Below are 24,884 nucleotides of genomic sequence, written 5' to 3' on the forward strand. Positions count from 1 at the left end.
AAAAAAAAGAGTCAATTATTTGCTTGCTTGTATAGTGTTAACGTTAACTTTTCAAAATTTATCCTTTTTTATGCAGGTAGCTTCTATATATAAAGACCCAAGTATTGGAAATCTAATTAATATTGTTATTGTGAGATTAGAGGTCATACAAAATGAGCAGGTAATTACTCCTTCCCTCGTTCTTCTCTCTCACTCTCTTTCTCGCCTGGACATATTTCTAGGAATGTCTTATTCTTGATCATTTAAATGCTCTAAAACTGAGAAAAAAACATATGTCCTTCCCAAATGTTCACTGAGATTTGTATTGCTGAAAGTTGGGTGTATGGGGCAGGCAGTATGAGGCAAGCTTGTCTCAGCTTCAGAGGCCCACAGATTTGTGTACATGGACCAGCAGTGGATTTCTAGAGTTCTGGACAGGAGTCTCTACTAGATGTTCTACCACTGAGCAATCGCCCTTTCCTAACGATGTAATCCACACTTGTGTGATTGGGATAATTCTAGAAGATTTATCCATATCCTTGGGTGCGGAAGTGGGTCAACGCTTTGCCACTGCTGCAATACCAGTCAGAATCAAGGGGCCTTGCCCCCACTATTTGCAATGGCAGAAACATTCCCACTTATTTATTACCAGCAGCCTTGTGTACAACGTAGCTCAAAATTCTGAGAAGCGAAAACTTCAGGGCAGTTTTGAAATCGGTGGTTGAAATCAGTGTGGTTTTGAAAGACTCTGCCATTTTCAAAATTGTGCAAACAAGCGTAGATGGAAACCTGCTCCTTGGTCACAGGAGCCATTGTGCGCAATTTGGTTAAGATCAGTGTGAGGTTTTGAAAGGTTCAGTTCAGCCATCTTGATTCAAAATGGCGTCCAACTGAATCCAAACATCTCCTCGCCGACTGCAGGAGAGTGACAAAGAACCATCCGTGCCTTGTATGCTGGAAGGTGCTCTTCAAACAGCAGCACCACATGGAAGATCCTCAACACTCCTCATGAGCTTGGAGCCAGGGAGCTCCCTCCCCAACACAGCTCCTCTGCCTCTGTAGATCAGGCTAAATGCCCCTGTATTCCAGCATCCTGTTCTCAGCGGCCAATAGGGATAATGAAATAGGATAACAAATACTTTAAAGAAATATATATGTCAAAGATAGATGCCTCAAAATAACATGTATGCACAAGGGGTACCATTTACTCAATTAATCACCCACCTGGAAGCATCCCCAATCGGTGCAAACAAATGCTTCCCTACTAAACAAGCTATTGCAGTGTTTTCCCATTTCCTAGCAAAGCAGTTCCTGATCAGGGTTCCGTACAACCTAGACAGAGCTTCGTATTCTCGCTGAGGATTTCAGAAGGAACGTTCCCCCCCTCCCCTTTCTCACTGCACTTGCCGTATTATTATTATTTTGTTATATTACTGAGCGAATGGGAATATCATGGGGAGAAGAGGGCTGTTTATTTAAATTTTACAGCACTCATCAGTCTCACAATAGTGTTAATGTGTTTTTGGAGGAGGGGAGAGTGGAAAAAACAACAACAACAATGCTACCTTATTGAAAGTCATTAGGAATTTGAAAGTAATCCGTCCGGGTTAGCGCCTCTGGCAATGGCGGATTTCCTCTGACCGGGAGGAATCCGCTCTGTGGAGATCAGGGTCTGGACCGCCACGGCGAGGCAGAGACCCACTAAAAACCACAGGCGGGAGAAGCCTGTGGACGTGGGATTTGGCTGGCACCTTTTGCGCCTCCCCTACTCGCGGGGAAACCCAGTTTCGGGGATCCGGAGCGACGTGGGGTGAGCGGCGCGGTGCTTCGAATCAACTGCTTCTTTCATGGAGTGAAGCCGCATTGCTGTTGCCGGAGAGCGCTGACTTTTTCCTGTGGACAATTGGACTTTAAACAACTACCCGTGAGTAGAACGGAAAATTGGATCTTTAAACATCTTAATTTGGCACCGAAACGGGAAGGTTTCAAACAGGAAGTCTGCCTTCCTCTTTTGTAAATAGATTGAAGCAAAGGCGCTGCAAGCTAAAGTCTTGGAAAGCCGTTTCTAAAGGATTAAATTTCCATTGGTTAAAACTACTAAACCCCCCTTGGAAGCAGGAGAAGAGGGGGGAAATTTTAGATTGCCTAAGCCTGCAGGAGAGAGAGTGAAGAAAGATAAATTACCACCGTTTTGAACCTGGGAACGGGCTGCCAGTAAGATCGACGTTTTGGGAAAGTTCATTGACTGAATAAAACGTATGCTGACAGACAGTTAAATAAGAGAAATATATTGTTTCCATTGTTTCTTTTTGCACTTAAAAAGGAGCAAAAGTAGCTGAAAATTGAAAGTAATTTTGTTGCTGGATCTGCATTTAAAAGGACGGATACAAATAGAAATTGTTTCCTCTAGAGGGAGCTTTTGAAACTGTTGCAGGAGTGGAGCTGGGGAATTTTCCAGCTGCAGAGATTAAAGACCGTGAGAATCAGAGATTGACCTTGGACAAGAATGTCAACAGAAGAAGCCTTAGTGATTGCATTTTGCAAGATAAGTGCTTTATTGGAACAGCTTCATGAGAAGATGGATGTGATGACTACTAATATTGATAATTTGGGACAAAAAATGACTGATTTGGGACAAAAAGTGAATACCTGTACAGAAACTACTCAGGAATCGATTAACGAATCCACTTTGACATGGCAAGTTGTGGAGAAGACGAGGGAGAAAGCTGTTGTTGAACCCCAAGTAATACAAGTGGAGAGAGCCCCAGCCGTTCAGAGGCAATTTGATGAATATAAGCTGTTGCCTTCTACGATTGAATTTAGAGAAAGCCAGATTTGGAGAGATGGAGTCCCGCCTGGATTGGAGAAGGAAAGTTGGATAGATCCCCTTATGCAGGGATGCTCTGGCTTTTGGGATCTGGATTTGGGTCAGGGGGAGATTGGAGTTGTGGGGGCCTTTAGCTTCGGAGGGATTTTGAAACACGCTCTGAAATATCTTATGGACTTTAGTTTTGACTATGGAGAATGGGCTGACCTGTCGAGAAGGAATAAAGACATTGGTAGGTTGGAGTTTCCCCGAGCTCTACTCCTCAGCGCCAAAGGAAGGAAATTAAGAACAAGATCAGCAGAAGATAAAGTTAAGTGCATGTATAAATATGAAGAAGATCTGCAGAAGGGACATGGAAAAGAGTTAAGAGCCTTGGACAGAAGATCACCAGGTTGATGGACCATATGGAATTGATAGAAAGGACTGACAGAATCCGAGACCAGGGAGAAGAGACGGTGAAAGAAGATTGAAAAAAAGTTTAACATTTATTTAGAGAAATATTGTAAAATTAATGAGTGTTAGAAAAATGTTGGAATGAAATTACATGGCTTTAGTAGAAACGTTATAAGGAGTTAAGTTCAAATAAGTTTTAGGGTTTTAATGGTAAGATAAGGTTAAAATAAATCAAGATAATTAAATGACAGAAAACAGTGAAAGATGGAAAGGATTTGCTGAAACAATTAATAACTAGAATACAAAAAAGGGAGGTGTGAGGAGGTCGATGAAACAAGTTAATGAAAGACAAAGATATGGAAATATTGGATGTGTTTTTAATTGTTTTTGTTTTGATCTATTGTGTCTTTTGTTTTTTTTAATGTATTGTAATGTATTGATTTGTATTGTTTACTTTTTCTCTTTTTTTACTTCTTTCTGTAATCTTTAAACTTTTAATAAATATTATTTTAAAAAAAAGGAATTTGAAAGTAATCCACAAGTAGGATGCCGGTGCTGAATGCTTTTGAGCAGAGAGAGATGGTTTGCTGTTTTTCTGATGACTACATTCAGTGTTCTTTCCTGCGGCCGTCCATCTCTGAGACATGTTATCAGGTAGAAAGGTGGCCCATAAAGGTAAAATAAAATAGTCAATAAATAAAAGGCACTGCAGATGGAGGGATGGGAACTAAGGAGGATAGGGAGTGCTAATCCTTCGACATGTTTGCTTTATACCTAGGATGGCCCTTCCATATCTTACAATGCTCAGACGACACTAAAAAACTTCTGTCAGTGGCAGCAGACCCAGAACCACCCTAACGAAGATCATCCAGAAAAGCATGACACAGCTGTATTGGTGACAAGGTATGTCACGGGCAGATTTTTTGGCCTCACTGTAATTGCCACTAGAATGCAATGTTACAAATCACAACTGAACGACAATGCATGTTATAGTCAAGGGTAATTGAAACGTTGAGGCATGATGGGGAAAGGTATTATATTGCTGTCTAATTTTTTGGCGGTGATGAGAACAGGAGCTCTAAGGGCTACGGATAGGGGCATCAGGAATTCATTTCAATTTGCAATTAAAGGCGGATCTACTGAATATCCCCCTTTTGAAAACGATAATGCAAACAAAGCACAGCCTTCTTTCAGAATGTGCAGCGCAGTTCTCCAGCCAAATAACGTACTGCATACGTGAATGGTAGTGGGTGCGTAAAAATGCATATATTAGTGAAATCAAAACACAAATGTGTGTTACATCAGGGGGAGTTGCGTGCAAAGATTACAAATTTGCGCTAGACTTTTGTTGAATTTTCGTGAGGGCTTTAAAAATATATATATTTACAAACTGGTGTAGAAATGTAGAAAACTGAATAAAAGGCAAGAAACAGAGAGGAACTGAAATTAGCCCATCCCTACCAGGGGATCAATATTTATTTTTTTTTGGAGTGAGAGTATACAATCCTATTACTCAGCCGTATGGTCATTGGCTGAACCCAAAGTGAGGCTTTCTGGAGTTTTGGTGCTAAGTTTGCAATGTATGGGAGTTTCTTATTAAGCCCCACCAGTTAGCACTAAAGGCAATGCTTTCTCCTTTTCAGAAAAGGAGAGGTCTTGTGGGAGGGATTTCAAGCTGGGGTGGAAGTGGCTTTATGAATGCATAAGCATTTGCACTACAGCTGTGGCTGGAGGCCGTGATCTAACACGTACACATCTTCTTTTCATTGTTGCTCTCACAGCCTCCCTGTTGCACACTATGTTTTAGATGTGTAGGGTTCTAAAACACAGTTCGTCAGCTGGGGGGGGGGGCAGGTGGGGGCAAGCAGCTGGACCAGAAATGAAAAAAGAAATAAAATCTACTTACACAAGTAGTCATGTATTTCAAGTGGGGACCTAATTGAGCCTTGGCTGTAGATTCAGAGTGGGGGAAATGGCAGTAGGTTTGTACAAATGTTCTAATAAAGCACCACAGCCTATCCAGTGTTTCCCAAATGTGGGTCTCTAGCTGTTTTCAGACTACAATTCCTATCATCCCTGACCACTGGTCTTGCTAGCTAGGGATGATGGGAGTTGTAGTCCAAAAAAACCAGCTGGAGACCCAAGTTTGGGAAACAGTGGCCTGTACTAGTGACATAAGATAGTAAAAACATCAGCTGTTTTTAGTAGGCGCTTATTTCTAGTCCTGCCTGCTCCAACCAATGCCATCTAGAGGTTTTGGCCTACAACTTGCATCATTGGCTATGCTGACTGGGGGCAGTGATGGGGATTGTATTGCAAAACGTCTGGAGGGCAGCAGGTTGGGAAAGACTGCTCTTACTCAGTATTATGAGCCACCTCTGGGTTAGAGGATACTAGCAGCTGCCTCCATGACTTCAAATCTGGCTAGATGCCAAGTGGATGGGGAGCATTGCCTGCTACCTTCAGAACATTGCACAGTTTGAATTTTACTCCAGAATGCATAAAAAAAAAAGTGAATAGAAAGACCCATTTGGCTTCTTCTTCATTTCTGCTATTAGTTTAAAATAGCTACCGGTTATGAGCAATGCACAGCACTCAGTCAAGGCAGGGCCTTGGAGTTTTGCATTGAAATTTTCATTAAAGTGAGCGCTCATGTCTCTTATTTATAATGCCACAAAATATTTTAATGTGAGATTATCAGGCCTTAATGATAGTCCTTTGAAAAATCAAATTGGATTTTTATTCCTGCTTTTTAAATCTACTATTATCCCCGTCTTGAACATTTGGAATTGGGCAGGCTACATATTGAAATTAATGCCAAGCAAGAAACCCAAAGCCATATAATTAAATGGTGTTATGTTTATTATTGTGTGTTCTGAATGCTAACTTGCATGGAAATTAAAAGCATCAAGTCTGTTTTGCTTTCAGACAGGATATTTGTAGAGCTCACGACAAATGTGATACTTTAGGTAAGCCTAATCTCCTTTTTCTTTTACTCTTTAAGGTGTCAATGTTAACATGTTTTTGACAGAATGTTGTGTGCGCCTTTATTTAGAGAGCAAACTCTCTCTCTCTCTCTCTCTCTCTCTCTCTCCTTCTGCTTTTGATTTTCCAGGTCTGGCTGAATTGGGTACAGTCTGTGATCCATACCGGAGCTGCTCAATTAGTGAAGACAGTGGACTAAGTACTGCTTTTACGATTGCACATGAACTTGGCCATGTGTATGTTCTATAAAAACATAGATATATTTTTAAAATAACAGTATTGAGAGAGATATGTAAACCATATAGCTTACATGGGGATGCAAGTGATTGTTCCGGTTCACGAATATTCTTTTGGAACCCGAACGTCTGATGGGGCTTCTGTGGCTTCTGATTGGCTGCAGGAGCTTCCTGCAGCTGATCAGAAGCCGTGATTTGGTTTTCAAATGTTTCGTAAGTCGAACGGACTTCTGGAATGGATTCCGTTCGACTTCCAAGGTACAGCTGTATATGCCAATATTGGCTTGGATCCAAACTTTCCCCTTGTAAACTGAAGAGTTATAGAACAGGGCCTTCCTCTCCCCTCTGCGTCCCCCTGACCTCTCCAAAAATCTGATTAAGGGAGCTGGGGGACCCTTGAAAATAGTGTGTGATATGGCACTGGGAACTGTAAATAGATGGGGGAGTTGATTTGATTATTTAATTTCTATACCACTTAATTTATTAAAAACAGCTGTAAGTGGTGTACAGAAACCTGAAGCAAAACCAGACAACTTCAACAGAATATTACAAAAACACACAGTTACATATGATAATGGTAGATTAATACAGAGTTACTAATATATATAAATCAATATTAATTCAGTTCCCTTCTGACACTCCCTCCTTCTCAGCCACCAGGGTCGAAACAAACTCTCCACTGTCAGATGGCAGAAATCAATCCACTGCTCCCTTATGTGAATGAAGGAGCGAGCTAGGGTTCAGGGCAATGTTTTCTCAATGTTTGAAATTGTGGTATGAGCATTAAATACTGTAGTGGGAATTTTTTTGAAAAGTTAGAAAATGAATACTAAATTTTTTGGTGCTGGGTGACTGTAGACTATTATTTACTACACTATTGATGCCGCTAGGCTTATTAGCAGAGCATGTTGCCACATGTAAAGTTGGTGACACTGTCCTGCCACAAGGTGGGACAATTTTTGCTAAATTTTTGCTTTTCTGGATTTCTGATTGGGTAATGCAATAAACAACAGTTTCCCCTTGTGGTTGTTTTGGTAAAGCATGCAAAATGTCTTCCCTTCTCCACAGCCCCAGATCATTAGTTACGTGTCCTGACAGTGCTTTATCAATAATTTTATATATATTAAAAATTCATTTGCATAGCTTGCTTTACTGCTTAAAAACCTATGGAGTGTCTACGCACTCTGTTAGGCATGTAGTCACCTTTTGATTTCCAAAGCAGAAAGTCCAAAACATCTGAAATAATATTGCTTGCTTGCCCATGGAGAACTGGGAATTGTTGTTTTGGAGATGAGGCAGGAGACCCCTCACATGGGCGGTAATCTCTGAACACAGCCCTAGGAGAAACCCCTGTTTATGTAGGAATTCTGTAAGCCTTTGCTCCATAATTCCCATCCAGAGCACTCTGAATGAAATGATTTTACTAGATGACCCCTTTTATTTCTAACATTCTGTGATTCTAAGTAGGGGAGTTGGCAAAGCCTTTGGCTCCCTTCCGCTGAAATCCCTTATGTGTGCAAGTGTTTTTAACTTTTCCTCCTTTTTAAAATTCACGTTAAACACATTGGCCACTGTATGCTGTCTCTTGTAGATTTAACATGCCTCACGACGACAACAATAAGTGCAAAGAAGACGGAGGGAAAAACCAGCAACATGTGATGGCTCCCACCCTGAACTACAACACCAACCCTTGGATGTGGTCAAAATGTAGCCGGAAATATATCACAGAATTTCTAGAGTAAAGCCTTAATGACTACTTCATAGATTCCGGAGTTTGTGTGAAATTGCCTGGATATGAATGCATGCTTAGCAGCGGGGGTTGGGGGGGGGTTGGGATGCAAATATACATTACATGCACACTGTGGATTCGTTTGCTCATATTACGAGTTTGTGAATCGAAAGGTCCCGGCGCTTGCTCCATTCATACCGCATTGTCGCAACTTTTCCGTGGCAGAAATATAAGAATACAAGAGGAGGGCTGTGCTGAATCAAGCCCAAGGCCCAACTAATCTAGCATCCTGTTCTCACCATAGCCTGAAAGCTGCCCGCGAGAAGCCTGTAAACAGGACCCAAGAACTCTCCCCGCTTGTGATTCCTAGCAAATGGTATACAGAGGTAGACTGCATCTGACATCATGGCCAGCAGCAATTGATATCAGTGCTGCTCTCCATGATGAGCAGAACAAAAGAAAGGGAGGGTGTTAAAGGTACAGGCAAAGCGTACTAGCCACAAAAGAGAAAAATCTGGTGATTGCAAGCAAGAAACCTTGTACTGTGTCCTCAAATCCTAAAGGAAGTGTTCCTGTTTAAGGTTCTTCCTCTCCTCCGTCAGGCCATTCAATTGCTGTCTCCCTTTCTATTTTCCTTTTCCATCTGATACTCGACATTCCACAACTGTTGAGCATGCTCAGTCCTTAATTGGGCCTTTCCTAGTTCCTATTTGTGTTTTTCACCTTAAGGCTTTCTTGCACTTCTGGGGTTCCCTTGAGCATGCAGATGCAGTCCCTCCCTCTTGTTTCCCCCCCCCCCCCCAGTGTCCTTATTTTGGCTATAATCCTGTCAACGCTTGAGTTTGCGGTTAGAAGGAGTGATAAAGAAGTTCAGTGGTTTGTGATGCAAAACACTCTTAATTGTAGAAGTGGGCAATAAAGAAACAATCACCGTGAGTGATGGCGAAAGTGCAAAACCCACATGAGTGTTGTATCCAGCAACTCACCAAAGGAAAAGGAGCTACTGGGTTGTATTACTGGGTTATCATCTGATCCTCTTTCTTTACATGTGTACAGCACTCTTCCAAGAGTGCCACATGGGGGTGCTTTTCCAACATGATTCCATATGTGAAAATTTAGCGGGTGGGAAACAGGCCAAAATTATGTCGTGAGGCTGCACACGCAACATACTTTTAAAGCACACACGCATATATCTCATCCAAGAATCCTGGGGACTATTTTACCCCCTCACGGAGCTACAATTCCCTTAACACACTACAGTTCCCACAATTCCTTTGCGGGGAGGAAAATGTGCTTTAAATGTATGGGGTGTATGCAGCTTCCCCCCCCCGACCCCCCCAGTTTTCGAAGCCCTACTGTGCACATTACTAAGATGCATTTGAGAACAGCAGCCAGCTGTTTGCTTTCTGCCAGTCTAAAAGCAATATTCTCCAACCCTAAAAGGCAAACTCTACAACTGTACATTAATTTATATAATAAAGAAATCAAAGTTTCTTTCTCAGGCCGAGTTTCTCATCAGCATAAGAGGGTGACAGGTGATTTGAGGCAGCTTGCACTGCCTTTAGGTTCTCTGTTTTAATTGTGGAATGATGCAGTGCTAGATGGGAGGGTTGGCCTCATAGCGTATGTCTGATGCTGTATTGTTTTTAATATTCAGTTGGAAGTCGCCCAGAGTGGCTGGGGAAACCCAGCCAGATGGGCGGGGTATAAATAATTAAATTATTATTATTATTATTATTATTATTATTATTATTATTATTATTACTATTAATTAGCAGCTGGGGGGGGCTGAGAAGAGTAGGATGTTATTTTTACCTTCCACTCTCACTTAACTTTTGCTTCCAACCTTTAGAAGACAGCCTTGTGCACCTCTTAAACCCCTCTCTACTGCTATAAGTTACAGTGGTACCTCGGGTTACATACGCTTCAGGTTACAGACTCCGCTAACCCAGAAATATTACCTCGGGTTAAGAACTTTGCTTCAGGATGAGAACAGAAATTGTGCTCTGGCAGCGCGGCGGCCCCATTAGCTAAAGTGGTGCTTCAGGTTAAGAACAGTTTCAGGTTAAGTACGGACCTCCGGAACGAATTAAGTACTTAACCCGAGATACCACTGTACAGAAATATTATGTGAAAATTAAATTTTTGTTGGTCTTTGTGAGCAAGTGGTTATCATGCAGTGAAGCAACTTTATGGCACGACTGTGGTCCTTTAGTAGATTACTCTTTTTATAAATGGGCTTTTTGAGGGTTGGTAAGCTTAAGTGGGACGCGGGTGGCGCTGTGGGTAAAAGCCTCAGCGCCTAGGGCTTGCCGATCGAAAGGTCGGCGGTTCGAATCCCCGCAGCGGGGTGCGCTCCCGTTGCTCGGTCCTATCGCTTGCCAACCTAGCAGTTCAAAAGCACCCCCGGGTGCAAGTAGATAAATAGGTACTGCTTTATAGCGGGAAGGTAAACGGCGTTTCCGTGTGCTGCGCTGGCTCTCCAGATGCAGCTTTGCCACGCTGGCCACGTGACCCGGAAGTGTCTCCGGACAGCACTGGCCCTCGGCCTCTTAAGTGAGATGGGCGCACAACCCTAGAGTCTGTCAAGACTGGCCCGTACGGGCAGGGATACCTTTACCTTTACCTTTATTAAGCTCAAGTGGCCTTATGCTGTATGTTACTATTCCGTGCTAATAATACTCTATTCACTAACCATTGAGAGATTTTTAGAATGATCTTAACCGACTTCTCAAGTGCAGCTGTGGAGATAAATGTCACATTTTTCATTCTAGCACTGGTTATGGGGAGTGTTTGCTTGATGAACCTTCACCGAGAAAGTATGCGTTGCCTCAACAACTTCCAGGATACATATATGACGTTAATAAGCAGTGTGAGTTAATTTTTGGGCCTGGAGCTAAGGTTTGCCCCTACATGGTAAGAACACTTTTTTAAAAAAAAAACAAACTTGCTTTGAGTATGAAATACTGATAGGCACATTTCGAATAAGATGCATGCATGTGTTTTGTATGTGAGATTCCTAAATGAGACAAATCCTTGTTGTTGAAAAAGATTGCAGCCTTTCAGTCATTTTAGATTCGAAGCTTTACAGTGTGAGTCTTACACACACACACACACACACACACACACACACACAGGAAAACCACTTTCCCAGGTCCTCTCACATGGCTGTGGTATTATTATTATTATTAGTAGTAGTAGTAGTAGTGGTAGTAATAGTAGTATTAATACTTACAGACCACCCTTCACGAAATGGCTCCAGGGACGTTACAAGAATTTAGAATTAGAATTAGTAATTAGAATTTCTAATTCTAATATACTAACATTAAAATCATAAAATTGCAGCAAGAAAACCAATAGCAAATACTGTATGTGTTTGAATGCCACAATGCATGGGTCAGGTCAATCTTGTGGACCTTTCTTACCCAGTCAACACCCTACTTCCTTACAGAGTGCTGATCAGATGTTGGAAATCCATGCAGTCTGCCCAGTCCCTGTATTTGGGTTGTTCATGTTCATTACACAGCCATGTGAGAGATGCCTCTGGGTAGGTGTGTGAATGGGGCCTGCTTGAGCAGCAACATTTAAGCTTACAGGCAATATTAGGTAACTTCAGTCTACAAGCACAATATGTGGTAAAACTTGTGCCCAATTTTAAATTTGCTGGGTGAAGGGAGAGGAAACATGATAGGATTTGGAAGGACTGATGTCGCAGAAATCCCTGTTTATATCACCAAATTCTGACCTAGAGCAGGTTCTGCATGCTGCTACAGGAAGAACTTAAAATTTTATATAACTGTTCCAAATTAGGAATCACAGAGGGGAAATGGCTTATCCACATATTTTAATAGTAATAGAGTTGGAATGTAAGACAGTCTCATTGTTAACTGTGATTGCCAACCTGATTTTCTTTCTACACTTCAGGGGCTCCATACTGCAAATGATATTGCTGATCTTAAAATCTTGCTCTCTCCTGCCCCTAGAATACTCCCTTTTTGACGCTTTAATGCTTTAAGTTCCCCTGGCTGAGCCTCAGCTGAGCCAGGGTCAGTGTCTTACACAGCAAAGCCCCAGCTGAGCCAGGAAACCCAAGATCCACTGAATCCAAACTCTCCCGCCCCAGTGAATCTTCGGTTTGGACTGAGCTGTTGGCTACTAACCCGGCCGCTGAAATCCATGGTTAAGGCACTTAAGCAGAAAGCTTCTCCGTTTGCAACCAGAGCCCGAGTCATCTTCCCCTGCTTTATTGCGTTCGTTGTTTACACACGATGGTAACAACACCAGGGAGATAATCTAAACTATGTCTCTGGGCTATGATGTATGTTGGGTTGGCTGTTCAGTAATGCTGAGACTTTTTGAACTCACTTAAGCAGAAGCAGTGCAGGAGACTCTGGTGCATCAATGCTGATGGAGCACATAAAGGATGCCGGACTCAACACACGCCATGGGCTGATGGGACGGAATGTGGCCAGGGCAAGGTTTGTTTCAGCTCCTTGACTCGTTCTTGCTAACCCCAAAGACGTGAGCCGTAATGCCTCCAAGCATGGCCATGGAACATTGCTAGCCTTATCCTCCATGAATTTGCCTAATCCTCTTTTAGAGGCATTAGATGATGATGGGAATTGTAGTCCAAAAGCAGCTGGAGACCTAAGTTTGGGAAACCCCGATCTAAACTAAAAAGCCCCAAATGTTGTAACCTTTGGGGAGTTGCTCCATCTCCTTGACCATATTTGGCTGCCATTTTCTGAAGCTTTCTCAACTCTACGATACCCTTTTTGAGGGGAGGCAACCGGAACTGTACACAATATTTCAAGTGTGGTCATGCCATGGTTGTTGTTGTTGTTTAGTCATGTCCGACTCTTCGTGACCCCATGGACCAGAGCACGCCAGGCACTCCTGTCTTCCACTGCCTCCCGCAGTTTGGTCAAACTCATGCTGGTAACTTCGAGAACACTATCCAACCATCTCGTCCTCTGTCCTCCCCTTCTCCTTGTATCCTCCATCTTTCCCAACATCAGGGTCTTTTGCAGGGAGTCTTCTCTTCTCATGAGGTGGCCAAAGTATTGGAGCCTCAGCTTCACGATCTGTCCTTCCAGTGAGCACTCAGGGCTGATTTCCTTCAGAATGGATAGGTTTGATCTTCTTGCAGTCCAGGGGACTCTCAAGAGTCTCCTCCAGCACCATAATTCAAAAGCATTGATTCTTCGGCGATCAGCCTTCTTTATGGTCCAGCTCTCACTTCCATACATCACTACTGGGAAAACCATAGCTTTAACTATATGGAACGTTGGCAAGGTGATGTCTCTGCTTTTGTTTTTAAATCAGCATTATTTCAGATTCATCTGATTCACACAACTAGACGTAGCACTCACCTGCAGTTGCCATCGTTGGATTACACCAGTTTTCTCCAGTAAGGCTTCCACCTTTCACTGCTGGCTCAAACATGTGTAAAACGTGCCGCGTCGTGTGAGTTCTAGGCGCTCTCAAGCCAAATTGGTCTGTTCTGCGCGGAGCGCGATTGCTATTCAATATTTTCACTGCACATGGCAGCTGTTCCGCAAGATGTTCCTCTTTGGGGATAGCGCTGTCTATATTGATGCCATGTGTATCTTTATTTTGACAGCTGCAGAACCTCTGTGCTCTTGCAGAAGGTTAGCGTAGGAATTGATGCTGCCGTTCTTAAATTCTCCGAGCTTCCCCTTCGCTGGGAGTGATGTGGTTGCACATAAGTGGTGCAGGATCTTTTCAGAAGGGGAACATATTGTGCCTAGGGCATCCAGCTTGACAGGGCAGAGACATGAATCCACTCTCTCCTTCCTCCCCACCCCTGTTATTTACATCATCTTTTTTTTTTTAGCCTTCAGTATTTGAGAGGTTCTTTCAACATGCCTGATCTGCAGATGCATCTTTTCTTTCTACGCACTGTGACATCTAACCTGTGATCAGAAAATCAGCCAGGCTGCTTTCCTCAGAAGCTGTAACAGCTTTCGCTTCTCATCCTGGATCAGCAAATGAGCAGAACTCAATTACTTGGGGAGTTGTCACTCCACTGTCCTCAGCAGACTGATTGTCCTTCATTGTTCAAAGATTCAAAACTCATTCATATCTGCAGTAGAATTTGATGGGAGTGGAAGCTTCTTAATCCATAACTAAAAACTGATTATAAATTCACTGCCCTGGTTCAGATACAATGGGAAACTGAAGTTTCCTGCTACACGAGCATCAAGATTGTGCCCTCCCCTCCCCTCTTCCATGCACCAGACAGAGAACATTGAAAGCACCCACTTCTGCTTTTAAGCAAACTTTGGTTCCTTGTGATGCTTGAAGTTGAAAAACTGTGGCTTGTTTAAACTGTGTGTTTTTGAACAAGTCAGCACCTGAAACAATGTCTTTATCTTGGCTTATCCTCACTTACCATAGTTTAACCAACTCCCTTGATAAAATAATGAGTAGAAGAATTTCATTTTAGTAGGATGGAAAATACCAGTTTATCATAGTGTTACAACCAGATTTTGAGCAGCAGCAAAAAAGCAAATGCAGCTCCCCACATCACAGTAAACGGGAAAATGCCCCCTGCACAACTTGGGTTAGGAGAGAAGGTTGATCTCTAATATTGTGTTCTGCAAGGTGCAATTTCTTTTCCTGCTAAGTTTGACAACATCACATTCAGGTGTAAAGCTAGACTGGTGACTGGGAGTGGCCGCCGAGACCATATAACACTGGTCTTGAAAGACCTACATTGGATCCCATTACGTTTCCGAGCACAATTCAAAGTGTTGGTGCTGACCTTTAAAGCCCTAAACAGCCTCAGTCCAGTATACCTGAAGGAGCATCTCCACCCCCATCATCTGACCTGGACACTGAGGTCCAACTCCAAGGGTTTTCTGGCGGTTCCCTCACTCCAAGAAGCATAGTTACAGGGGACCAGGCATCTGAAGGCAGCCATGTTTAGGGAAGTTTTTAATGACTGATGTTTTAATGTATTTTTAGTCTTTTGTTGGGAGCTGCCCAGAGTGGCTGGGGAAACCCAGCCAGATGGGTGGGGTATAAATAATAAACTACTAGTAGTAGTATCTCGGGTTCATTTTAGAATGCTTGGATCCAGATCATAGCAATGAAACAATGTTGTGAAACTCTTCCTTTTTCTATTGCCCTTTCTGGAGTGTAGCACTGCAAATATGGCCACTGTGTTCCCAGAGAGCGAGAGATATCCATGACGGACGGAGCATGGGGCACATGGAGTCCCTTTGGCGCATGCTCACGAACATGTGGTGGGGGCATAAAAAATGCTGTTCGAGAATGCAACAGGCCTGAGTAAGTACAGGAGTGCTAACCAACTGTTCAGCTTACTGATGAAAGAGTAACAGCCATTGTTGGCCTCCCTCCCAAAATGAAAAAAATGTCGCTAAAATGCTGATATCTCTAGTGCTGTAGTAAACCATATGAGGATGTCTTGTTCTTATATCATAAGGAAGTATTTCATCTAAGGATAGATGGATCAACCTATTTCTTAGCCCTCAGTTATATGTATAATCCATCCTCATTTTGCATTTAAATTATCTTCATTTTATATATATTCTTACTCTGAAATACACATTTTGTATGTTTTTCAATATTCTCCACTAAAACATGCATCTGTATAAACATCTTTTTAAAAAAAATATTCATTTTTGGTGTATTTTTTTGAACGAAAGCTACACCACCCAATTTGGAGAGGTGCATAGTCTGATTTGTAGCTGCATTATCACCAGCTTATGAAACTGAAACTGGCCAATTAGGTCACTTAGCTTTAAAACAAATTTCTTTTGTGTTGCGAATTTCAGTCCTCAGTTTCCAGCTGTGGAAGTCATACAATTGACGATGAAGATTTTTAATCAGTACTGATCTCAAATAAGCAGAATGAGAAGAAGTAATGCGTCAATTGTTGAATGTTCTTCCACAAGAGAGGGTCACATGGTGTCTGATCTAATTTTGGCATCAGTCAAATACCTTGTTTGAACTTTCTCAAGCCTTTTAATTCGGTTTGCTGTTGTGCTTTAATTTTTGTGTTACTCCTTTTAAATTTACTGACATTTGTGTGTGTGTGTGTCTATAATCAGAAGCCACTTCAGGAATTCTTTAGAGTGCAAATTTCTTTTAAAATGCTGTTTGTTTTTAATGTCATATTCATTTTGGGTCAAATAGTACTTGTAAGTGATATTGTCTCACAAGGCAACCATAGACTGCTCTCATTCTCATACGTCAGTAGATTTCGTAAAGCGCTTGGGGGTATGGTGTAGCAGTAGGCATGAGGGAGAAATAGGACTCCATTCACATATACAAGACAAACATAGCAAATTCTCACTTTCTGAATCAACATGCTAACCGAACCACAGCCATCTATAAAAGTTCACACATCTCTGAATTTTGCAGTGTGGTTGTCTAGCCAAGTTAAGTATGCAGGAATGCTCAAATGCATAATGAGTGTGCATAAATATGCCTATATTAGTGGGGAAAGTTATATTGGGGATGCTTTGTAAGAAATATGCGTAATTACATACAACAATGTGTACATTACCTGAAGGACTGTCTCCACCCCCATCGTTCAGCCCGGACACTGAGATCCAGCGCCGAGGGCCTTCTGGCGGTTCCCTCATTGCGAGAAGTGAGGTTACAGGGAACCAGGCAGGGGGCCTTCTCGGTAGTGGCGCCCACCCTGTAGAACTCCCTCCCTTCACATGTGAAGGAAATAAGCAGTTATCCTATCTTTCAAAGACATCTGAAGGCAGCCCTGTTTAGGGAAGTTTTTAATATTTAATGCTGTACTGTTTTTAACACTTGATTGGGAGCCGCCCAGAGTGGCTGGAGGGGCTCAGCCAGATGGGCAGGGTATAAATAAATAAATAAATAAATTATTATTATTATTATTATTATTATTATTATTATTATTATACATTAGGAGAAATTCTCTCCCTAAACTGCCGATGATTTTTCATGAAGACTATTTTTAAAAAAGAAAAAGGAGTTGCAAACTGGTGAGGAAATGTTGGGAACTGAACTTAAGATTGGAAAAATGAGAAACGGGACGAAATAGAAATTCACAGATTTCACTCCTCCCTAGTTGGCCGTGTCGAAGGACAATGGTACGAAGAGTGAGCTGGGAGAAGAAAGGGAGGAGGAGGCCAAGTGAAGCCTCTTTTCCCTGGTTTAGTGCTGCCTCCCCATTAAACTTGATGGTGCTCACAAAGCCCAAGACACAGCCTTATCCTGAGCTTTTGCTGCCAGTGGTTCTTTTTTATTTTATTTAAAATGAATTTATTCTGACACATACATGGACCAGCTCTTTTTAAGAAGATGTAAGTGGCTTTGCAAGCAGACTATGCTTTCATAGCAATCAAAGGAATGAGCAGAGCAGACCCCGTCTCACCGCGATGCTCTGCTGAGTCCCCAAGGTAGAAAAAAGGCTTAAGATAAGCCACTGATGGATGGGATTGGTGTACTTACTGGATGCCACATGGGGAAGACGCTTTCAGCAAAGCAAGACTGGCCTCAACCACCGTTTGCAAATCTATGTCGGCAATCATATACGTCGTATATGTCTAAAAATGTTTGTATCCCATCTCTTCGACATAACTGATTTACAAACTGGCAAGTAGGATAGCGTCACAGCAAAACAATAAAAAGCAGCAATTAAAACAATGGCCATAATTTCAAGAGTAAAAGTAAAATTGGAGTAAAAATGGCAGAAGTATAAACTCACTTTAACAGCTGAGACGTCTGTTGTGGTGGACTTTCTTATATGACATTCTTTCATCCTTTTAATATTTTTTGCTTTCTTGTTTTTAGCTATAGATTTTATTTATTTATTTTATTAAAAAAAATAAGGGAGCAATCCTGTACTTCCTTGGAGACGCCACCAGGCTAGGGTTTCCCAAACTTCGGTCTCCAGCTGTTGTTGGACCACAATCCCCATTATCCCTGACCACTGGTCCTGCTAGCTAGGGATGATGGGAGTTGTAGTCCAAGAACAGCTGGAGACCCAAATTTGGGAAACCCTGCTCCGGGCTATACGTTCTTAAGGTAAAGGTAAAGGGACCCCTGACCATTAAGTCCAGTCATGGCCGACTCTGGGGTTGCGGCGCTCATCTCGCTTTATTGGCTGAGGGAGCCGGCGTACAGCTTCCGGGTCATGTGGCCAGCATGACTAAGCCACTTCTGGCAAACCAGAGCAGCACACGGAAACACCGTTTACCTTCCCTTCTACTTGCACTTTGACTTGCTTTTGAACTGCTAGGTTGGCAGGAGCAGGGTCTGAGCAACGGGAGCTCACCCCGTTGCGGGGATTCGAACCGTCGACCTTCTGATCGGCAAGTCCTAGGCTCTGTGGTTTAACCCACAGTGCCACCACTGGCATAAAGGCCATTCTATTGACCGAGGGAGGTCCACCAGTAAACGCCCCCAGAGGTCCCCTAGTATGCAAAATATGAATGCCTGCTAGCACTGGTGTTCTGGCCACATGCCAAGTCCCTTAGCTTAAGATGAGTCTAGAAAACCTTCTGACTACAGCTGCCTATATTTTCCCGCTGTAGAGCAGAAAGTTTGGGTTGATAACCCAAGAGTCTTTCCAACTGTCTGTTAAAAAACTATGAACATTGGGATGCAGAAAGGGAGGTATGGGGAAGTCCGAGAAAAGAAGTTTACGAAAAATTGTTATGAAACTATACGTGTTTGTATGTCTTTTTATGTGTGTGTTTGTTTAAAAAACTTTGTAAAATTAATACAAATTTTATTTTAAAAAAAAGAGTCTTTCCAACTGTCTGAATGCGGAAAAAGATTTCATTTCAGATATCTATTGAAAAAACAGAATGGAATTTGATTGTATAAGAAAAGGAAATGTCCCAAATGGCAATTGTGAACAAGGCATGGCAATATTGGAGACAGTACTTAATTGGGAACATACCCTCTCTGTCAGTGGGTACTTCTTCTGCTTCAAAGTAGAATCATAGAATCATAGAGTTGGAATAGACCACAAGGGCCATCGAGTCAAACCCCCTGCCAAGCAGGAAACACCATCAGAGCACTCCTGACATATGGTTGTCAAGCCTCTGCTTAAAGACCTCCAAAGAAGGAGACTCCACCACACTCCTTGGCAGCAAATTCCACTGTCGAACAGCTCTTACTGTCAGGAAGTTCTTCCTAATGTTTAGGTGGAATCTTCTTTCTTGTAGTTTGGATCCATTGCTCCGTGTCCGCTTCTCTGGAGCAGCAGAAAACAACCTTTCTCCCTCCTCTATGTGACATCCTTTTATATATTTGAACATGGCTATCATATCACCCCTTAACCTCCTCTTCTCCCGGCTAAACATGCCCAGCTCCCTTAGCCGTTCCTCATAAGGCATCGTTTCCAGGCCTTTGACCATTTTGGTTGCCCTCCTCTGGACATGTTCCAGTTTGTTAGTGTCCTTCTTGAACTGTGGTGCCCAGTACATCGAGCCAGGTTTAGATCTGTCTCTGCTTGCTGCTGAGAAAGCTAGTACAAAGCCTTAACGGCTTCAACGTTTTCATAACATTTGTTAGAGTGGTAAAGGGCTAGTTTGGAAAAGAAAAAAATCAATTTCAGAGCTGTAAGTATGTTTTAACCCCAACATCCTGATTGAAAGGAAGTTTCATTATGGTACCGTGAAGCTGATGAATGATAGCTTGGCAGCAAAGCCCAGCTTCCTGCGGTTTGTGACAGTACCATATGTGCAGTGTGTTGCCTCTGACATCAAAAATTACACAGGAAAATGGTATTGCCTTGAAAACCTATTGTGAGCAGCCTTCAAAAACCTATTGTGAGCAGCCTTCAAACCCAGTTTCGTGTGGATTGGAATCCATACATTGTTGCTTGCTGTCTTCAAATAATAACAATTCCCTCCACGTTAAAACTTGTTTTTGGTGTCATGGTTTGAAAAAAATCTGTACATGCCTTGTTGTTTAGCCATGTCCGTATTGGAGCCTCAGCTTCAGGATCTGTCCTTCCAGTGAGCACTCAGGGCTGATTTCCTTCAGAATGGATAGGTTTGATCTTCTTGCAGTCCATGGGACTCTCAAGAGTCTCCTCCAGCACCATAATTCAAAAGCATCAGTTCTTCGGCGATCAGCCTTCTTTGTGGTCCAGCTCTCACTTCCATACATCACTACAGTGGTACCTCAGGTTACATACGCTTCAGGTTACAGACTTTGCTAACCCAGAAATAGTACCTCGGGTTAAGAACTTTGCTTCAGGATGAGAAGAGAAATGGCAGCAGAGGCCCCATTAGCTAAAGTGGTGCTTCAGGTTAAGAACAGTTTCAGGTTAAGAACAGACCTCCAGAAAGAATTAAGTACTTAACCCAGGGTACCACTGTACTGGGAAAACCATAGCTCCAACTATACGGACCTTTGTACATGCCTACTCAGAAGTAAATCCCACTGAGTTCATCATAGCTTACTCTTAGAAAAGTGGGCATAAGGTTGCAGCCTAATTTTCTTTCAAACAGTTTTGGATTAATTTATTAGCTTTTCACAATAAAGGGGGGGGATATTTCCTGTCACGTAATTAGCTCTTAAATGGATCCTGCAGTATCTTGTTGAGAACCAAGATAGTCCAGCAGACTGTGTACTGTTTTCAATCCAGATTTTCATATTAAGTGACTGGTGTGCCTTGGCTCTTGGTCTTAACATGGCTTTATTTGTGACATTTTATTCTGCACAGATCATCTCCGCTTGGGGAATGGTATGTATGTGCTGTCACATATGAAATGCAGTGTGCAAACTTGTTTTGCAAGGAGAACACCCACGTGCTTGACAGTTCTTACCTCATCAATCCTTATAACAATACTGGAAGGTCATGTTAGTGATTCATAATCAGAACGAAGCAGCTCTCTCTAATTCTCTTCAGAAACAAGGGAGCCAGCCTGCACAGTGTGTGACCCATCACTCTAAATGAAGCCCACCACCCGTATATTGTGGCCTGCCTGGTAATCTGTATCAGTCTAGGCAAGGAGTGAAATATTAGTTCCTGTAGGCATGTCATACAAGGCTGGTGGGTTGTGTTTGCCACGAGTGGCAAAAATATTTTGGAGACCTGAAGTCAGTTCAGACTTCGACGACTTCTTCTTCTTCTTCTTCTTCTTCTTCTTCTTCTTCTTCTTCTTTGCTGAGAAATCCTGACCATACAACACCAGTTCAGACATAATGATCTCAGTCAAATGGACTATTACAGGTGTTCTTAAACTGGTCCACAGACCACCAGTAGTCCGTGAGCTTTGTTTAAGTGGTCTGCGGATTTGTGGCTGAAGGGGAGAGATGGCACATCCATTGCATTAAATATTCAAATTGATTTTTAATTGGATTTTTCTTGCTGCTTTCATTTCATGCATTCATTTTATTGGGTTATAATTTGAATTATATGGAATTCAAATTGCAATACATTAAATCACAATATATAAGAAATAAAAGAAGCAACAAAAATGCAATTTAAAATTATACAGTACCTAGCACAATGCATTGTAAGTGCTACAACCGGCAGAAAAGCAGCTAAGTGGTCCTCCAAGACCCCCAGCGATTTTCAAGCAGTCCGTAGGGGGAGGTTTAGGAACCACTGGCCTATTAGACTTGAGAAAAAGTGTTGTCCTCTGGGGGGTTGGGAGAAGCCCCAGAACAGCACCTGGAGGGAAGAGAGGGGGTATTGTTCCATCTGGCAAGCTGAAATGCTCGCGGCAAAAGAAAGATTATGATAATGTTACCCTGAATTTATTCCTATGTTACAAACCTGGTTTGATTTTTGTTTGCAAGCCAGGGTTTTAGAAAGAGCTTAAAACACAGTTTCCTGGTTTGGATGTAACAAGAAACTCTGGTCTGACAAACCCTGGAAGTATGGCATTAGGCACACAAGAGAAGGAAGCAAGGAGTGAGTGGGCACAACACTTCTTCTTTGTCTCTTAAACCACATGGGACAGAGTACCATCACAGCTATCAGTATGTCTGATGCAACCAATATTGTAGTAAGGCTTTAAAAAATGGAAAGAAGTGAAAGGATCAAAGAACTAGTCAAGGCTTCAAAAAAATGGATGGGTTGTGTGAGAGCGTTGGGTTTTCTTAATTAATGTTATCATTTGTAACTGTATACTTATCCCATCTCTTTTTTTTTCAAGACCCAAAAATGGTGGAAAATACTGTGTGGGACGACGAATGAAATTTAAATCCTGCAACACTGAACCATGTTCAAAGCAAAAGAAAGATTTCCGCGATGAGCAATGTGCAGTCTTTGATGGGAAGCATTTTAACATTAACGGTCTACCTCCTAATGTGCGCTGGGTTCCAAAATACAGTGGAAGTAAGTATATCAAAACAATCTAGCAGTTAGATCAGGGTGGGGAAGCCCAAGTCCAGGAGCTGAGAAGTTGCCATGAAGGAAATGAAGCCCTCGAGTTTAATGGGTCCCTCATCTGTGGACTAGATGCAAGGAACACACACCTTGCAGCTTAATTCTGTGTATTGTTCCTAGTCCCAGGGTTGATTCCTGCCACCATTTTTAAGAGCAAAGCCTTAACATGAGGCCTCTCTGCCCCCACAGAAAAGACATTAACAGGGCTAGTTTGGTTTGACAAAAGCTCCCTTACATTATTTAAATAGCAAGTTACAATATTGGGAGTGGGGGACTGTCAAATGAAGGCAGGCAAGATCTCTAGAGATTTTCAGGATACAGTGATTTCAACCTTGCAGAATGACAGTCTAAGGAGGAATTTGTGGGGAGCCGCCTCATGATGATTTACTACCGTTGTTCCTCACTGGAGCCCTGCCTCCGCTGTCCAGTTTACTTTTACCACCTGGCCTAGTAGAATCAGTCACCTGCCTGCAGCCATAGGCCCCTCCACCACCACCACCAACCTGCTGCCGCCATAACAACTGAGCTGAGAGCAACCCAGCTGGGCAAATGAGTGCCTCGTTTGGTCAAGGCGGTGCTGGCATCTGATTCTTGACCTGTGAGGGAAGGGACATTAGCTCAGAGTTGTGGGAGAGTGAATAAGAGTGTTCTCTCACCATACAAAGTAAGCAACCAGCACTAAATTAACTTGGTTTTCTCCTCTCTCTCCTTTCTTTCTCTTGGCAGTTTTAATGAAAGATAGGTGCAAGCTCTTCTGCAGAGTGGCAGGAAACACGGCGTATTATCAGCTCAGGGACAGAGTTATTGATGGCACTCCTTGTGGCCCAGACACAAATGACATCTGTGTACAAGGACTTTGTCGGGTAAATACAGCCTCCTTCGGTTTAACTGGCTAACGCTCTTTGAGGAACCAGCTCATTCCTCTTCCATGAGTTGGATCCTGAGCGCCTTTCTCCAGGTTTCACAGGTGGGCACACCACCGGTCAGTCAGTCACCTGTGCTCACGACGACCAGTTTGTGCAAATATGACATCAGATATAGGGCATGTGGGCATGACTTGGCCTAAATGGCTTTGTGGGCCAAATGGGAAGGCCTGGGAGCCCTAATCAGGACTAAAGGCTCTATTCCATACTCTTTATCTTAAATTAAACCCAAGAGCCTTGTTATCTGCTTTAGACTGTAATATATCCCCTTTAGGGTTCTGTTTTGTATTACCCAGCTGCCTTAACAACCGCGTTTGGTGTATCTTGCCAAAGCCCCAAATCACAAAATAATGAGGGGTTTTAAGTGTATGAGGAGTGAGGTTTCATTCCCCACATAATAGCCATGATAGGGATGGATGCTGTGAGGCCCTGGTGCATGCCTGTGTGTTGGCTTTGTGCCAGCACCTAGAGGCTTCATACAGTCCAGACAGAATCCATTTTGGATGGCAGAAACAGGCCAGTCAGTTCCCAAAATGGATCTGTGGGATATGAACTCCACAGAACCTACGGCATCTAAATCATATAACAGATTTTGCTGCTTCCTCTACCATTAAAGTAAAGGATTGTAGTTTCCGTGCCAAAATTGGACCTAACCCCTGACTGAAATGGATCTAGAAAATCATTTTCCCTGAGAGTGCCTGCCTTCTTCGCTCTCTTCACTGCCACTAGGTAGTCTCGATGATGAACCCTCACCAGTCTTTGATTGCATTTGACTGGAGTTTTCCTCCACCACAGCAACTCCCCATCCCCGACCTTCAAGTATGCCCTGAAGCTACACCAAGTTCCCAGGTGGGCACAAGTGGCGCTGTGGTCTAAACCACTGAGCCTCTTGGGCTGGCCGATCAGAAGGTTTGAATCCCCGCGACGGAGTGAGCTCCTGTTGCTCTGTCCTAGCTCCTGCCAACCTTGTAGTTCGAAAGCACACCAGTGCAAGTAGATAAATAGATACCGCTGTGGTGGGAAGGTAAATGGTGTTTCCGTTCACTCTGGCTTTTGTCACAGTGTTCCATTGTGCCAGAAGCAGTTTAGTCATGCTGGCCACATTATTTGGAAAGCTGTCTGTGGACAAACGCCAGCTGCTCGGCCTGAAAGTGAGATGAGCGCCGCAACCCCATAGTCGCCTTTGACTGGACTTAATGTCCAGGAGTCCTTTACAGCTGGGTGAAACCAACTCCACCCTGCTCACCCATCCAGGTCTCAGTGATACAGACCAGACCCGGCCTCCTCATCCACAATCAGATCGTGGCCAAGCTCAGAGCCAGCCTGGCATTCAGCAACAGCAGCTGCAGACCTGAGGGCTGGTTGACAGCACAACCACAATTCCTCAGGTCTGGCACATGGCCAAGTCACTAACCACCTGTGC

At 42.9% G+C, this 24,884-nt stretch overlaps 1 protein-coding gene across 4 annotated transcripts in view; it reads left to right on the forward strand.

Moving 5' to 3' along the window:
• Positions 1-24,884, forward strand: part of ADAMTS9 (ADAM metallopeptidase with thrombospondin type 1 motif 9) — a 143,143-nt gene that overhangs the window by 32,325 nt on the left and 85,934 nt on the right. For 3 of the 4 annotated variants that reach the window (XM_082209142.1, XM_082209141.1, XM_082209143.1), the window contains exons 5-14: positions 77-160; positions 3,978-4,102; positions 6,128-6,168; positions 6,315-6,420; positions 8,012-8,158; positions 10,924-11,065; positions 12,520-12,627; positions 15,318-15,463; positions 22,306-22,487; positions 23,265-23,401. In XM_082209142.1, coding sequence (XP_082065268.1) covers positions 77-160; positions 3,978-4,102; positions 6,128-6,168; positions 6,315-6,420; positions 8,012-8,158; positions 10,924-11,065; positions 12,520-12,627; positions 15,318-15,463; positions 22,306-22,487; positions 23,265-23,401 — 1,218 coding nt within the window. The remainder of the gene's footprint in view (positions 1-76; positions 161-3,977; positions 4,103-6,127; positions 6,169-6,314; positions 6,421-8,011; positions 8,159-10,923; positions 11,066-12,519; positions 12,628-15,317; positions 15,464-22,305; positions 22,488-23,264; positions 23,402-24,884) is intronic. The other variant, XM_082209140.1, reaches the window with a different exon arrangement.

The sequence above is a fragment of the Podarcis vaucheri genome (assembly GCF_965113315.1).
Source record: "Podarcis vaucheri genome assembly, chromosome: 2".
Lineage (NCBI taxonomy): Eukaryota > Metazoa > Chordata > Lepidosauria > Squamata > Lacertidae > Podarcis > Podarcis vaucheri.